Here is an 18,377-nt window from a genome sequence, read left to right on the forward strand (position 1 = left end):
TTAACAGTTTCAGACGATTGTAGAACATATCAGTCTTTACACATCATAACAATTGAACAGTTTCAAAGTTTCTCTTTCTTTCCCTCTTACATTGCAGACCCTCTCTCACTTTGTTCTGTTAGTGAGAGAAGTGAGCTGGAGCTTGTCTGCCAGGAGTTTAAATCTGGGCTGACATGGAGTCAGGGCCATTCTCACACACATGCAGGTGCTCATTGGTTAGCCTCGGTTAGCCTGCGCTGGAACGATATTTATTTTTTGTGACCTCAGTTCTGACTTGAGGGAATGTTTGGTCAAACACTTTGTGTTTTGTCTCAGAGTGGCGTTTTGGCACTTTGAATGAGCGCCACGGTCTCTGAATGAGACACACTGGCTCTGTGCTGCCAGTGGGCCGGATGAACATGAACGAGTCCACTCAGGGTTAAAAGCCCTGTTCTCACTTTCCTCTTCTTGAAGAGCGCCATGTGTAATTATGTGTCTCTCCCTGTCTGCCGCCAACTGTTCACTCTCCTCTCCTCTCCCTGTATCGCTAATTATTCTCTTCACTCACTTTCCTCTCCGCGTCTCTCTGCCGCTCTCTCGTCTCTTCTTCTGTGTTTCTCTCCCTGTATCGCTCACTCCTCTCTTTCGCCCCCTGTCGGCGGCGGTTAAAATAGAATCGCCCAGTCAAAATCCCCTATTAATGATTATAGGTCCGTGTCCGTATAGGTCGGCGCCTGGGTCCGGATCCACCTGTTGCCGATCCCTGATCTAGAGAATACGCTCAGCTGAAAGGTGCATGTTGAAGGTCTGTGCTCTAGACTTCAACAGCGATTGTATTTTGTGTGTAGACTCCGGGCTTACGGAGTCGAGCAGAAGTTCTATTACTGTTTTATCATGCAGTGTTGGAGAGCATCATAAGGTATGGTATCAATGGTTACCTGACAGTGCAGTCAAAGTCAGTCAAAGATCGCTCGCCTGGTACAGACTGCTATGAAAATGATGGGGGTCAAAAAACATCCATCTCTCCAAAACATATACGAGCGGTCCATTATTAGACCGGCACAACTAATGGTGTCTGATCCCACCCACATGCTCCACCCAGAATTCCAGCTCTTACCTTCTGGTACGTGTGTGTGTGTGTGTGTGTGTGTGTGTGTGTGTGTGTGTGTGTGTGTGTGTGTGTGTGTGTGTGTGTGTGTGTGTGTGTGTGTGTGTGTGTGTGTGTGGTGTGTGTGTGTGTGTGTGTGTGTGTGTGTGTGTGTGTGTGTGTGGTGTGTGTGTGTGTGTGTGTGTGTGTGTGTGTGTGTGTGTGTGTGTGTGTGTGTGTGTGTGTGTGTGTGTGTGTGTGTGTGTGTGTGTGTGTGTTGTGTTTTATACCAGGTAACAGTTTCCGTGCAGCGTCGTCGGCCATCCTCAGCAGCGGACCTGAACACGGCCAACCGGGCTCCAGCTGCATCCCAGCCCGACCTGACAACAGGTGAGCCGACAGCAGACCACCCACCACTACACACACACACACACACACACACACACACACACACACACACACACACACACACACACACACACACACACACACACACACACACACACACACACACACACACACACACACACACACACACACACACACACACACACACACACACCACACACACACACACACACACACACACACACACACACACACACACACACACACACACACACACACACACACACACACACACACACAGTTTGACTACTGAACAAAGCAATACAATTCCTCTACCACACATTTTTTTTTATTTACGCCCTCTTTGTACCTCTGATATTGGTTTCGAACACGGAGGCGTTGACGTCGATGTCAAAGTCCACAGTGTCTTGGAGGAGCGACGCCACTCGCTGGAACTCTGTTTGGTTCCCCAAAACCTTCAGAGAAACACTTTGCAATTACACATGAACTCTAACTAAACTTTAACAAACAACAGGAAGTCTGTTTCTGCTCAAATCAGACAGTGTGAAAGGTCCTGGGAAATAATTACAAATTCTATATTCTTTTCTTTTTGTTGACCTTACCAGCAGAGTGTCCAGAGCATCAATGAGAGTGAGCGAGAAACTGTTGAGAAAAGATGAATGGCAGATAGTTCATTATTGACTCATTTACAATCAACAATATTAAATAGCATGTCTTCAAAATACTATTTAAATCTTTAAAAAGGGGCACTTTTATATTTTTAGTAGGGATGCTCCGATTGATCGGCCGCCGATCGCTATCGGCCGATATTCACTCTGCCGATCGATCGGTGCACTTTTCTCTAAGCTCGCCAAAATGGCTTCACCAGTCTGGCAGTATTTTAAGGTGTCTGAAAAAGACAGTAAAATAGCGGTGTGCAACGTGTGTGTGAAGCAGAAATCCTGCAGCTCCGCCCACTGTGACGGACCGGTGAGCGGAGCAACACACACACTGAGAGTTAGACTAAACACACTTAGCTACTTTATCTACCTCTGGAACTAGCTACACTAGTTATAAATATATTTATTCTTCACTGTCGGGTCACTCGTTACTGGATCAGCGAGCTGCATGAGACGATACTGACAGGCTGTCAGGAGAGAGAGGGGGAGAGAGAGAGAGAGAGAGAGAGAGAGAGAGAGAGAGAGAGAGAGAGAGAGAGAGAGAGAGAGAGGGGAAGAGAGAGAGGCTCCCAAAGTTACCCAAAGTTAATGTAGACTTGAATAATGTACTTCATTTGAATGTAATAATTATGTTGGTTGTTGTTTGTGGAAGCGCATCATGTATTGAAAAATTAACCTGAACTCTTCAATCCGTTACTATTATAAACTGAAGCAATATAAAAATGAGCCCCATTAACTCAGTTTGAAACATCACTTTAAATGGAAGATCCCCATAGGCCCCGCCCACTCGATTGGATCGGCATCGTCCGATACTGATTCCGGCAATCGGCCCCAAAATTGGCGATCGGAGCAGCCCTAATTTTTGGGAATTCTCCCTCTCCCTGTTATATATTATCGCCAGTTGTTGTAGCCCGTTGTGGTGAAGGCATCTGACGTACTTGAACCAAAATGTCTGCATGCATAGCAGAAGATGGCGTCTTTTTTACATGAATATTCCAGCCAATCTCTGTTTTGAAACCATGAGCTGCTAAATGCGCGCCTTACCCCACTGTACAGGCGAGTTGGGTACTTTTTAAATATACCTGGGCAGGCTCTGTTTTGCAGAGGTCCTCTGGCACTTGCGGGCCGCTGAGGGGTGGTGGTGTTTGGGGCAACGAAGACGGCTGCGGCTGCTCCGCCTCTGTGGGCGAGGCGGGCGTTAGTGTCCACGACAGTGGCCGCGGGTAACGTAATGTCCCCATGATCTGAACTGTTATTACCTGCAGTAGATGCAGTGTTACTGCTGGTGATAACGGCTGGTTGTTTTAACCATGTTCTGATGTCCATCACTGACTGCTGTGTCAGCACCTTGCAGATGACGAACGCGCAGCGGCACAGGTCACGCACACCTGACATAATAACGTTACTTACCGTTTTAAATTGACCAAATAAATGCAGCAGACAATGCTATTCAACCACAATTACAATTTATTTTAATTTCAACAAAATTCTTATTATTATTATTATTACTACTACTACTATTATTATTATTATTATTATTATTATTATATATGTAATATTTTTGACTTTCTATTTTTTTTTTTTTTACTTTTCAATTCTTTTTTTTTACTTTTCATTTTTCAAATGAGGGTGCATAACGACTCAACTGAGGGTGCAATGCACCCTTATGCACCCCCGTAGAACCGGGCCTGCTACAAAACACACGTAAAGCAACACACTGCAGTCTTCAGCTTTATACATTTTGAGTGCGTTTAATTTTCCTTGATGATGTCACCTCACCTGCCCCAGGTGTCCTGTCCGTCACAGGTGAGGGGGCGGAGCTCGTCGTAAGGGAAAGCGTTGTCAAGGTAACTGTTGTAGGCATGGTAGAACATGGATTTGATGCGCTGTCTGCAAAATGAAGCAGAGAAAAAACTGGTTAATTAAATATTTTTTTATTTTAAGCCTGATATTCATCGGTTGTTTAGTCAATTCAGAAAAAAACTTTATTGACAGAGAGGCTGGGGACAAAAAAAATCAAAGCATATTGATCCAAAATCATAATAGTAAAGGGATATTTTTAATGCTCAATTAAAGATGTATCTTTTCATTCTTTTAAGTACATAATGCATACCTTTACTATAGGTAAGGATTTGAATGCAGTACACAACTACATACAGTAGTTTAACACTTCAACATTGTGGTTTGGTACTTTTATTTGTGTATTTCTCAGGATGTGTTGCAGTGTTACCTGACTGCATATATGATACAATGCAGTACTGTACATCAAATATACCTGGTGTTTTACAAAGTGGTTAGTAAATTGGCCCCACATTGAAAAACTAAAACTGGTAAGGCTCCTACTTATATTTATTAGTCATAAAAACCAGATAATATAATTTAATAATAGTATAGTGCTCAATGTGCCATTATGCATGCAGTACTATTACTTGTAATACTTTGAGTACATTTAGCTGATAATACTGATGTACTTCTACTTAAGTAACATTTGACTTGGAACAGAGTATTTTAATACATCAATCAATCAATCAATGTTTATTTATATAGCCCAATATCACAAATGTTACATTTGTCTCAGTGGTCTTCACAGTGTGTACAGAATATCAGTATGACAATACGACACCCTCTGTCCTTAGACCCTCACATCGTACAAGGAAAAACTTCTGGAGAAAACCCACAGTTTAAAGGGAAAAGTAATACATTATATTACTTTTACTTTAGTACAAGATCTGAGTACCTCTGTGCACAATGACTACATTACCTTTTCATTCCTTTAAGTACATAATGCATACCTTTACTAGGTAAGGATCTGAATGCAGTACATGTAGTTTAATATAGCTTTGTGGTTTGGTACTTTTGTTCCTGATGTGTTGCAGTAGTATTACCTGACAGAAGCCACCTTTTAGTAATACTTTTGTACTTTCACTTGAGTAACTTTTGCAATGCAGGACCTTTACTATTAACAGAGTATTCTTACACTCTGGTACTTCTACTTTCACTCAAGTATAAGATCTGAGTACTTCTCCCGAACAATAGTTAATATTTTCATTCTTTTACATGATGCATACTTTTACTAGGTAAAGATTTGAATGCAGTACATGTAATGTAGTATTTAGACTTTGTATTTCTCAGGATGTGTTGCAGTAGTGTTACCTGTCATTTCCCAGTTTGGGATAAACAAAGTATCTATCTACCTGACAGCAGACATCTCCTCCTCAGTGAACTGACGCGCATCGCTCAACAGCCACACAAGCACGGTCACGCACACGGGAGCGCGCATGTAGAGACACGAGTGGACACTTTTTGAAAAATCTAAATATCACAAATAAAACGAATGAAACACACGAGCACAGCTGGGTTTCTGCTGTTGTTTTTCTTCTGTCAGGAAGTGAATGATGTGCGCATGCGCCGTGCGGCTGCGCTGACGAGAAAACTGAGCTGCGTTCAAGAACAAAGCGATTATTTTTCACAACATCGGTGATTTTAAAATACGACCGATAAACAGAGGAGACTTTTATAGGATATTAGAAGATAACTGATAGCATAACAAAACACGAGTTAGCTCCTGTTTTGATGGTAATGCCTCCAAAACAATAGTCATTTTAATACGTTTTAGTAGTTGGAGCTGCGTTCAAAACAACAACGTTCAATTCATGTTTATTAAAAAATACTTTCATGACTCTAGTTAATCGCCTATCTACAGAGTTGGGAAGTAACTGAGTACATGTACTCAAGTACTGTACTTAAGTACACTTTTGATGTATTTTACTTGAGTATTTCCATATAACGCTACTTTATACCTCGACTAAATGCATCTTGGAAAATGGTACTAGTGGACCAACTCTCTAGGTCACAAAAGAGTCAAATTATTTAAATATTTAACAAAAAGTCAATCAGAACTTTGTTTTTCTTCAACAGTAAAATGCTACTTGATGCAACCATATTATCTAGAAATGTCCCAAATATAAATACAATTATAAACCCACATAAAGGCTATTTTTTTTGCACAAAGATTACTTTAACTTATTAAACTTGAAGTACAATTTGTACTTTTACCTAAGTACAATTATGAATTCAGGACTTTTATTTGTAATGAAGTATTTCGACAATAATGTATTGGTATTATTCAAGTCAAGCTTCTGAGTACTTCTTCCACCACTGCCTATCTGACACAATGTCAACTAATTACGCAAATTCCTTCCTGTTTTATTGCCTGAACAAATCAATAAGTGGTTACAGCAGGGTTGCCAACACGCTTTCACTCTCAATCTCACGCTGCCTAAACTATTCTCACGACAAAAACAAGATGAACCGGCGATCGTTTTTGGTTTTATTATTTACAATGTTGAGTTGACAGCTGCTCAAGCTGTCGATCCGCTCCCTCCCCGCCCCCACCCAACGTTAACAGACAACAGAGCAGTGGGAGCCATAGATATATATATATATATATATATATATATATATATATATATATCTATGGTGGGAGCCGGTTGGTCAATCCCCGACCCGTATTGCGCATGCGTAGATCTAAGGTCCAGAAGAAATGATACAAAAGTAAAAGTCTGCTGCTTATAGAGAGGCGAAGTCACGCCCATCTACTTCCGGCCCATGGGACCCCGGAAGCGAAAAATTAACATTGAATTCAATGGAGAGAGAACACGTATCTTTTGATCCCGTTTGAATTGTGCCACGAACTACACATATGATGTTTCTCAATCTTAAACAATAAGTTCCATATCAAAAAAGTCACATTTTGTCGTAAAACTGTTGAAATATAAGACTATGAAAAATACGCGACTACAAAGACTACAAATCCCAAATCCCATTCTGGCTCGCGTAAGTGATGTCACAGGCGATAATGCTCCAAGTGGTTGCGACTCGTAATTAAAGCGAAGAAGAAGATCTCATAACCGATTTATTCCCTCCAATAAATAAGAGATTGCTAAAAATAAATGCACTTTTACAAGATGCATGTGTGCTTTGTACCAGGTTGTAATCACATAAGTGATCAAACCACTTGCTCGTTCTATCGATTGCCGTCTGATGAAAGGACCAGGAGTCGCCGGATTCAGACATATCAGGTAATACACATGTTGTGCATGGAACATATAGTCAAGTTAGCTACCTAGCTAGTAGCGACGAGTAGCGAGCACGTTAGTTAGCATTACATTACTTAGCCTTGTCATTTTTAGTAGCCTTACCATGAAGTTATTATTTTATTACATGAAGTAAGAGTAAGAGTAGATGGTAAGTATTTCGTGAAACATTTGAAGAGTAGCCTATACTGCGCCATCCACCGGGTGCTAAGGAAGCAGTCAGGGAGAGTCGAAGGCAGGCAGGGAGCTTTGCATGACAGATTCTTCTGGACGTGTTTCATTGTGATGACAGTAAGGGTGAGTCAATCTGTTTGTTGGAAAGACAGTAGTTGAGTGATTACTGAGAGAAAATGATTAGAAGAGGTAATTATTCAAAGTGTTGTTACTTTAAAGTGTTGTTACTGACCTTTTTCTCTTTTATTTCCTTTCCCTCACCTGTAACTGCTGAGACCCTGAGGAACATGCACACTGACCTGCCCTGGCAACCTGATTTCCACTGTACGTAATAGTATTTGGTTATGGTATATTATTTATATACATCAAAGGCACAATGCACCCCCAGAGACACACATGTATTGAGTGTGATATTGTGCATAGGTCAAGTGAAATCATCTTTACACACTAGAAAACTGTAGGAGCGGCAACTTGTTTTGAAATTGTATTTTTAATATCCGAAAATGAAGTTGATCTGTTTTCTTTATTCTTCTCTCTTCCCAGCTCCATCCATCACCGTGCTCTGTTCCTGCAGGTCCTGCTTGCTAATCAATGCTCATATGTTTTCACACAATTACAAATAAAGTCAATGTATTGTATGACATGAAGTTGTGCTTCATTCGGAGTCAATAATACATCCATTCTGCCTTCATCCATTCTGCCTTCAACTGCACAATGACTGTGGACTGCACCGACATCCATGTAGCTGCCCCCAGTAAGATGAACCAAGCAAAGCCTGTAACTGCTGAGACCCTGAGGAACCATCATGCCCAAGGACATCCAGCTGCATCAGCGGAGAGAGGGCTTAGACTGACCTGAGACCAGCACACCCAAACACAACGGCTCTTTTAAGAGCCACCTACAGTTTCAAAGAGTTGCAATCCTACGTTATTATAATGATTAAACCGGTTCATGTATCACTTAGTTTACTGAACCGTGATGAATGAAAGAAATTAGTGAGGTAGTGGTTTACAGAAGTTACAAAGACATTAATATATGAGTAACAGGTCAGTGTAAACACAAGCTTCTGTCAATTATGGATCATTCAAACTATATACAAATAATATGTAATAAAGTTCTAAAACAAGTATTCGGTATATTCCTTGATAGCTTTTGGAGAAGGTTGTTTTTAAGTTTACTAAAAATCTATCGTTTCAACTGTTTCACTTTATAAAAAGGAACAGGTGAGTAGAGCATCATTGAGTTTCTTATTCTGTCAGTAAATTATCCAGATGAAATGTTTATCATTATTTTAGTCAACCCTAAACAAATTGATTGTACCTTTTTAATAATGACCTTACATGGTCGGCAAAGTTAAATTAACTTCAATCAAATCTGTTCTGAGAAAAAACTAATAAATGTTTAAAGATAGGAACTTGCCATCCCACTGAAAAACAGTCCGTAGAGATTTAAAGGCGTAGTTGTAGTTCAGTCCAACGTTTCATTTGGATTCATTTCTCCAACAGTCAACTATTTTCATAAAGAATATATATATTTTTCAAAGTCAACTTTATTGTCAATCTTACTCAGTTTGTGTTTATAGACAGAGAGATCAAAAAGACGTTTCCAACAATCCCAAATACGAAAAATTAAATTATACAATTTACAGATATGTAATGTATACAAATATATATATATATCCTATATACAACATCATGTATAATGATGGTGTATGATGTAGAAGGAACTGTGGTAGATAACAAGTAAATATAGAGTTACATACAGATCCATGTTACAGCAAAAGATGGAATAACTAAGAAGCACGCAGTATAATAATAATTACATGCAACAATGAAATAACTGCTCAGCGTCTCCACCACAATCCCAATCTGCTGTGTCCTGTTTTCCTCCCCTCTGCATAACACCCCATCACACATACGGAACACAACGCAGAGTCTGAGGGTGTTAAGAGTATGTTTATTTAAATGTCCTCCTCTCTACTGGCCAACACAGGGAGCATATGCTGGGTGTAGAAAAGGAGGAGGAGATTTCCATGCCATGCAGGGTCTTTGGGGATGAGGATGATGATCGCCTCCTTCGTGGTCCACACAACAAAGTAGCAGACTCCGGTCTGTGATGTGCAGCTGCCCTTGGACCTGGTGCCAGTATGGGTGATACAGTATATGACCCACCCTCCTCACGGAGACAGAAGGATGGTAACTGGGCTGCCTCCGCGATGGTCATGTTCATGTCACCAAAATCCTTGAATCTACACACAGCAAATAAACTCAAATGACACAACGAGATGTAAAAGGAGATCACACATACAGTATAGACTATATAAAACTGTCCGCTTCAATCTGAAGAGCAACTAAAACAAAACACGGGAGTGTACCTTGTTAGCTAATGTTAGCTAGCTGACATTAACGTTACACATTGCACTCATATTACTCACCGAAACCTTGTAAAGCCGGTCCCGCTGCTCTTACAGAACCGACTAACTCCCCTTTCGTGTATGTACAGCTCTCAACGTGTCCAGACTTGTAGTCACCTCGTTTTATACTTTTATTCTCATTCTGAAAGAAACAGGTGAAACGTGCTAACGTGACGGCCGTCTTTGTGATGGTGACGCGTATTGTGCGAGACTAGAGACCTGTAGTTCACTCAGCGGTTTCACACAAAAAAATGTGTAACTTCACAGTTTTACGACACATTTTTATTTTTTTGACTTGCAAAATATTCTTTTAAATTGACAAACATCATATGTGTCATTCGTGGCACAATTCAAACGGGATCAAAAGATAACCTTTCTCTCTCCATTGACTTCAATGTATAATTTTACGCTTCCGGGGTCCCATGGAGGCTCCCGGAAAGGGAGGGACTTCGCCTCTCTATTGTTCTACTAGGCCAAAATAGAGTCATAGAGAATATGAGAGTGAGAGTGTGTTAATTAATATATTTGGCAGTTTGGAGTAAGTCTATAGATTTGTATGTGTGTGTGTGTGTGTGTTTCATAGGCCTCTCACGATAATTAATTTTGTTGGATACATTTTCCCGGAAATTATTGCGATAAACGATAATATTGTTGGCACCGTTGTGTGACCATTTTAGACCACTGACATAATGATAATATATAATAATAATTCAAGTACATCCTTTCAAACTGCTAGTCACATCCTCATGTAAATGGCAATTTATCGAGTTCAATTTTATTTATCGTACAATAAGTCAATTAATTGCTTATCGCGACAGGCACACAATAAAACATGTGTTTGACTTTCATTAGTGAATGAAACTTTGTGCCCTTTATAGTCTGTGTCCAATATTGTGTATTTGCATATATTGTATATATATCCTATATATATGCTAAGGTCCCGCTACTGACACGATAGAAGTCATTTAGTGCGCATATGTGTAATTAAACCCATGATATCAAAATCTCACTCCAGCCAGGTACCCAAAGTTGGCAACCCTGGGTTACAGTCAAGTATATTTTTCATTTAGCTGATTAACTATTTCAGTTTACATTTGTGTAGCGCACAATCTTAATTCAATGAGAGAAATCCAATGATCTTCAATAAAATGCACATTAATTTATTTGTGAATTATGTCCTCCAACAGCTAAAATCTGAGATGACACCAGCTCGCTTTACATATGTCTATATTAATGTCTATTTGTTTATTTTATTTTAAATATCCTACTACTTATCTGGTTATCAGTACTGAACTCTTTTACTTAAAGGTGGGGTAGGTAATTTTGGAGAAACCAGCTCAAGTGCGCTAGAATTTGAAAATACACAGCCGGAAAAAGTCTGCCACTTCCTCACAGAGCCCCTCCTCCAACAAACACGAACGCGCACATGACCAATGAGGGCACGAGGTAAGTTTGTGCCCAGATGGAAGGCTGACAGGCAGGTAGGCCATCCAGTTATTTTAGCCGGGCCGGCTTAGATGATTGGTTGTGCTTTTTACAGTGCTACAGCTTCCACAGATGACGTTTTTTTATGTATTTATTGTCAAAGCATTTAATATATTCATTGCTATCGGGATGTTAAGAGCATTCCATGGAATACAACAAAAAGTGTTTCTGAAATAAATTACATACCCCACCTTTAACTTCCTGTTTTATTTAGATGCTTTTATTTTGAAGGCGAGTTTACGCTGTTGACAGGAAATTGTTGTTGCTACGGAAACAACATGACGAAGATAAGTAATATCTTCTACATATAAAGACGAAGAAAGCAAAGAATAACGTGTATGTTTAAATGTTAGCACAAGCTCTTACGTTGAATCTGGATACATTCTAAATCATCAGTAAAGTCTATGAACATCTTTTCGTGTGTGGTTCGGGTGCCATCGTGTGGCCTTCTGTAGGCATCGTACTTGCTTCGGCTGCTGCTTGGCTGTTGACCAAGTTCGGGGCCATCTTCGTGCAAAATTCACAATTCCATATTCGTGTGTCCATCTGGTGTCAATTTCGGGACAGTGTGACGCCAGCCTTAAGAATGTACTACAACTTGTTACCTGTATAAAAGACAGCTGTTCACAGAATAAATCAATCAGATTCCAACCTCTCCACCATGGGCAAGACCAAAGAGCTGTCTAAGGACCGCAGGGAAAAGATTGTAGACCTGCACAAGGCTGGGATTGTCGACAAGACCATCAGAAAGCAGCTTGGAGAAGGAGACAACTGTTGGTGTGATTATTCGTGAATAGAAGAAAGACTCGGGTCGGCTCTTTTGAATTGAGCCGTCCCTTATAGATACTATCTCTTTACGTTAGTGATGGGAATTCCGGTGTTGCAGTATAAGTTGAGACATGACAACTGGCGACATTCTATTATTTTCGTCATAGGAATCCAGGGCGTGTACATTGAGGACCCATTGTTGACTTACCAGGAAATAAACATGTCGATCGCCTCGTTTGTCGTTTACGTTCATCTTTTGCTATATCTGCCTTCCTACGATCACTTTGATGCACATTCAGTACTCGTTTGTGAGGTTGTGGTTGAGAGGTGGATATCGTGACGGTTACAGGGAGGTATCGAACATTACAAAGTAGGTGACTGTGTGGATGCCTGTTCAAAACATAGCAAACTTGAATAAATCATTTAAATTATATATTTGTGTCCGACTTTCATTTGTACATCGTTCTTAATGTGATGTATAGTAGCTTTGATGTCCATACCTTCAGACAGCCTAAAAGTAAAACACAAGTTGTTTATTCACAGCCCGAACGCTCATCGAGATGACTGGATCACTCATGACAAGTTGTGATCAGCTCCGATTAAATTGTGATATAAATTCTGTAGCTATTCTCCAGGGAGCACGTTTTTTTTAATGAAATACCTGTATCCCTCTCATCACAACAAGACTCTACACTGTGCAGGAAAAACAATTACATACATGAAAATAACCTTGATGCATCGGAATGAAACACACAAACTATCTTCCGTGGCTATACTGATATGTCACAGTAACGGTCAACCACAGAAAAGTAAGTCCAGTGGGGCACAAGTTGAATACATATATAACATTTGTACATTGTTCTTAATGTGATCTGTATAGCAGCTTTGATAGCGGTCCATACCTTCAGACAGCCTAAAAGTAAAACACAAGTTGTTTATTCGCAGCCCGAAAGCAGCAACGAGATGACTGGATCATCTGCAGTGTTGGGCAAGTTACTTCCAAAATGTAATACAATTACTTATTACTGTCTTTTTTAAGTAATAGCCTACGTTACATTGCAATATTACTGTCTCTGAAATGTAATGAGTTACACTACTTTTATATTAGCCTACTTTTGAGTTACTTTACCAAAAGAGCATCAGGACTGTTTGAGGCATGTGATAGCTATGTGATTAACATGATGATTCAGCCTCTATGGAGGTAGACATATGACAAGCATGATCATTTCTGACGTGGAGCTAATCTGGAGTAAACATTGAATACTGCTTTGTATTCCTCCATCTTGTGACTGTGTAACTCCCTCTCTTGGATATCAGCCTGTGAAGGACACTGCTCAGGAACTAGTTGATGCTCTGTATGTGACGACTCCTTCCATTCTGGAGAGGATCACAGATACATGGATCCTGAGGTTGAAGCTCAAGCCCGTGACGAGTGAGATTGTTCTAACAATTTCCAATAAAGGTTATTCTGAAACATAACTATCACTGTTATCTTTCCTTCTATAACGGTAATGTAGGCCAAGAAAAACTTTGCATTGCATAATATTTAAACTTACATTCAGGCACTATAAATGAAGTCAAAAATATGTCAAATTGGGGCTTAGCCCACCAAAAATGCATAGTTGCAACTTAGGCAGTTAAGCATTTTATATCAGTGGGTCCTAATGGTGCAACACGGAAGGCAGACAGAATTGCAGACACAGGTGTCACGTGAAATGTAAATGTTCTGGAAAGTTCCTTATACAGCTTCAGCCTTTTTTATCTCATGAAGTCCCTAAGTGACACACCCTGAACAGTCTGGTGGGTCAGGGTCCTTGTCATTTGCTTTTGTGTTCCCATAACAACATGTCCAAGATGTCCATGTGCCAGGCTAACACATGTGACAGAACTAGCTACATTTGGAAAGGTTTTTTGCGAAAGTTAACATTCAAGCCATTTAAGAATAAAAATGCTGACATGCCATTTGTTAAACATTAAGCTGTCTTCGGCTGTTTTCGGCTGTAACCAATTTAAATGTCCCCTCTGTGGGACGAATAAAGGTATTCTGATTACATTTAACCTGTTGTGGAAACATTTCTTGATTAAATTGATATGAAACAAATGCCATAAATATTGCTGTGACACTGGTGTCACATCGGGACTTTAGCCCTAAACATTCACAGTAAACCCGGAGTGACATATATGCACAATTAGAAATAAGATTATGATCTGATCAGTTAATTTAGCTGATTCAATTATATTTAGTTAACATATTCTTTATTCTTCAATTCAAAGTCAACCTGATCTCACCAGAATGCGTGACTCCACCACGACTTCTTAACACCACAATGCGTGGTGGCAGTTACGAACTTTGTTACATTTACGTGTCGGCACCACGCAAACAACCCCAATGTAAAGTGAATGAGGCTCCTTTGTCGTGGTGCACACACGCATTTCTACAACGTCCCGCAGTGAGCTTTTATTCTATAAAACGTTTTTTTAAATCTACTTTATAGCTTGTAGTAACTCACGGGAGGCTTCTTTTATTTTATTTGTATTCATAATAATTAAAAAAATTCGTCAGAATGTAAAAATTACATTAGTTACGAATTTGTGTTCTCAAAAAACAGTGCATTGTGTGTAATGCAACTGTGATTTTTATTAAATTAGTTCGTTTTCAAGGAAGGCCAGAGCTTCAGCTGTGTCAAATAGATTGTTCCCTTTAGTTAACGTTATTTAAAAGATAATTACACTAAGCCCTGGCAACACATCACCCCTACCCTCATCCACCTTCACTGGCTCCCGGTCAAGTCACGCATCCAGTACAAACTCCTCCTGCTAACCTACAAATCTCTCCACTCCCTAGCCCCTCCATACATCTCTGACCTCCTTCAGCCCTACACCCCCTCTCGTCACCTGCGGTCCTCTGACAAAGGGCTGCTCTCTATCCAGCGCTCCAAGCTGAAAACATTTGGCAACAGAGCCTTCAGTGTCGCAGCCCCCACCCTCTGGAATTCTCTGCCGTCTGCAATCAGGAATGCAGACACTCTGGACACCTTCAAAAAACACCTCAAACACCATCTGTTCACTCAGGCCTTTGGCCTCAACTAATTTACAGTCACTTATTTCCTGCTATTGCTCTGTATGTTTATTATTACCTTTTGTTTTGTTACTTCCCATTGTAAAGCGTCCTTGGGTTTCGTGAAAGGCGCTATATAAATTGAAATTATTATTATTATTATTATTATAATGATCATGTCCCCTGTATTGTATTACGAGCGTCCATTCCCATTGGATAACGGAGAATTGTACACCCGGAAGTAAGAATTCTCCTTACTGTCGATTGATTTTACAGTGATATCTGCACTACTCATCGACTAAAAAACACCAGATTATCCTTGTTAATTACACAACATTGATTGGTTTGAATTGTGAGCAATGCTTTTGTATTTTTCCCCTTCGATTCGGATAAACAAATGTTTTTTCTGAGTTTTAGGATGGCCGAAGACACTACACTACCCAGAATCCTCAGCTATCGTTTGGGACTACACCATGTGCTTAGCTTGACAAACCCATTTGGGAGAGAGCAGGAGACCAGTGCCACCTCCTCTGCCAGTGGGTCTGGGTGTATGGGAGAAGGAATATGCTGTGGAGAGAGCTGCTGGGGTGGATGTGTTGAGTCTAAATGACGTTCCCCATAATGACGTTCCCCTTAATTTCCCCAAAAGTGGAAATGGGTCTGGGTTCTTATGGGTTAAACGTATAGGCTTAACCTCTTAAGTCCTGAGCCTGTTTTTCAGGTTTCAGGCTCGAAAATGCCACTAACACAACAAAGACTATATCTTCACATCTCAAAGGGGTACATTAATAATCTTTTCTCTCAAAGCAAGGTTACATCTGTGAGTTGGATTTAGAAGTGTCAGAATCAATATAGATGTTTTTATTTTAAAGTAAATTCAGATGGAACACAGTAAAAACATGTCTAAAAAAAAACATTACTTATAGTGAAAACCACCCTTGAATGATGGGTTAGTAGACTAAAAGCTTTAGGAATCCAAAATATAACATATAATAAGTACCCTGTATCAAGATTGATGCAAAACAAGTGAAATTTGACGTTTTTAGAGAGGTTTAGAAAAATAAAGTCCAAACGGACTCACCTCTGGGTAATTTGGGAACCATCAGTTCCATTTGAACTTTTTCACTGTAAAAATCATTGTATTACTTTGAATTATCACTATAGGTATTCATTCCATCCAAATACAACTGTTGTGAAAAAAAAAATAAAAAAAAATAAAACATAGGCCTACTCTGAATTAGCCCCGACCGAAAAATGCTAACCTATTACTGCACCGAAAATCACTCCTAGCTCCCTTATTACTTATCCTAGCTGCACATCCAACACATTGTTTATGATCGTAAAGACACAGAATCTAACGGTGCCCATCTCAACACTGAAAGATACAAACTTGCGACGTTATCAACAAAAACGTACATCAAAACAAGTGGCGCTAGCGCTAATGCGCTAGGCTAACATGGCTCACCTTCCTCTTTGTCTGGTCTAAACTAGTCTTCAATGACATCAAAACGATAAAAACGATGATGTAGTTAATCCATAGGTTAATATCCAATGTGGCTGTGTCCCCTTTGAAATATTCTGATAATCTATAAGCAATAAAACTGCAATTTCGTTATCTGCTGTCCGCTCTGTGCTCCATGCGCTCTGAGTCCTGCAATTCCTGCTTCCTTACATAGTAAACAATAAGTAAAGTCCCCTGCGTAATGTACTTAAGCTGGCTGGTATTCTTTATACTTTACGCAGGACCATATCTCTGGAACCCTTAGGTCGATTTGGGTGATTTACACCTTTTTCTTAAACATTACATCCAATAGAATCGATGGGCAGTTCCCAATTCCACGTAAACATTACCATTGCGGACGTAATAGAGAAGCAAACGAAACATATATGAAAGTACAAGCCTGGACGGCAAAACTTTATACCCAGTAGGCCTATATTGCTATAAATATGATGATGGATTATCAGTAAAAATTTCTACATGACACAAAGACATTGGATTAACCTTGAGCGGCGTTTTTATTCCGTTGAACACAACTTTTGATCACAAATCAAAAAATGTAAGACGTAATTATTGTAAATTCTAGGTCGTACAGTGATGACATTACATGTTTGGAAACTGTGGAGTCTCAGCTTTAAATGGTATATCTTGTTTGTGCAGTTAAAATAGTAATAAGGGCATTTCTACCGTGAGTTCTGTGTAAAAAAGCGTCCACATTGGTTAGCATTTTTTCGCTCAATGCTAATTCAAAGGCTTGGTATTACTCTTGTGTTTTTTTTAGCTAACAATTGTTCTTATTGTCAGTTAGCGGAGTTTCTTACCTTTAAAATGGTATGAAACATTAATAGTTTCATTTTGATTTTTGATTGTTTCTCTGCATTTGACCCATCCTAGTGTTAGGAACAGTGTGCTGCCATTTTGAACGGAGCCCGGGGAGCAGTGTGGGGAAGGGTGCCTTGCTCAGGGACACCTCGGTAGCACTTGGTCTTCCCGGGACTTGAACTGGTGACCTTCCAGTTGCCAAGCCAAGGTCACGATATCCACCTTTCACCCACAACCTCACAAACGAGTACTGAATGTGCATCAAAGTGATCGTAGGAAGGCAGATATAGCAAAAGATGAACGTAAACGACAAACGAGGCGATCGACATGTTTATTTCCTGGTAAGTCAACAATGGGTCCTCAATGTACACGCCCCGGATTCCTATGACGAAAATAATAGAATGTCGCCAGTTGTCATGACTCAACTTATACTGCAACACCGGCTCTTTTTAGTGAGTCATTTTACCACAGTTTACCACGGAGCCTCAGTTTCGAGGCTGGCGCTCGCAGTTCACGCACGTGCTCCACTAGTAGTCACAACGCTCCTGACGCTAGCGAGCTAAACAGATCTTCAAACAAAACCCTTTTTATTTCTGTATTGGAGAACTGAGAAACGGCTCTGGTGTCCTTCCTGCCCTGCTGTGTCTTGTGTTTGAGATTAGTTTTGCATGCATATCATACCATCCCTACAGTGTTAAACTCTAACCAAAAGTAAAGCTGTTTAACTGTAAACACATATTTATAGTAAAGTACTGTTAACAGTTAATTGTGAATACAAAATGAATTATTACAGGGTGATACAAATGATATCATAACATATAGACTTAAGGAGCCAGTATTGATTACCTTTCATTTTGATACGTTGAGTACCTGTTCCTGATTATAATCACAATATGCATGTTTACCTTTAATGTAGTATTTTGACAGTGTTGATCTCATCCGAAGAGAACATGCGTATTGTTCCAGGTT

At 40.0% G+C, this 18,377-nt stretch overlaps 1 protein-coding gene and 1 long non-coding RNA gene across 2 annotated transcripts in view; one reads left to right on the plus strand and one right to left on the minus strand.

The window, feature by feature from the left end:
• edem2 (ER degradation enhancer, mannosidase alpha-like 2) overlaps nt 1-5,465 on the minus strand; it is a 13,800-nt gene extending 8,335 nt beyond the window's left edge. Inside the window, exons 1-5 of the mRNA XM_034086556.1 lie at nt 5,289-5,465; nt 3,874-3,984; nt 2,038-2,077; nt 1,785-1,890; nt 1,357-1,482 (exon numbers count right to left, since the gene is read on the minus strand). Coding sequence (XP_033942447.1) covers nt 1,357-1,482; nt 1,785-1,890; nt 2,038-2,077; nt 3,874-3,984; nt 5,289-5,374 — 469 coding nt within the window. The 5' untranslated portion in view covers nt 5,375-5,465. The remainder of the gene's footprint in view (nt 1-1,356; nt 1,483-1,784; nt 1,891-2,037; nt 2,078-3,873; nt 3,985-5,288) is intronic.
• A 1,330-nt stretch (nt 5,466-6,795) lies between these two features.
• On the plus strand, nt 6,796-8,007 carry LOC139434075 (uncharacterized). The gene is made up of 2 exons (XR_011643486.1): nt 6,796-7,688; nt 7,908-8,007. It is a non-coding gene; the product is annotated as an uncharacterized lncRNA (long non-coding RNA).
• Nucleotides 8,008-18,377: the final 10,370 nt, after the last annotated feature.

This window comes from Pseudochaenichthys georgianus, chromosome 7 (genome assembly GCF_902827115.2).
Source record: "Pseudochaenichthys georgianus chromosome 7, fPseGeo1.2, whole genome shotgun sequence".
Taxonomy (NCBI): Eukaryota; Metazoa; Chordata; class Actinopteri; order Perciformes; family Channichthyidae; genus Pseudochaenichthys; species Pseudochaenichthys georgianus.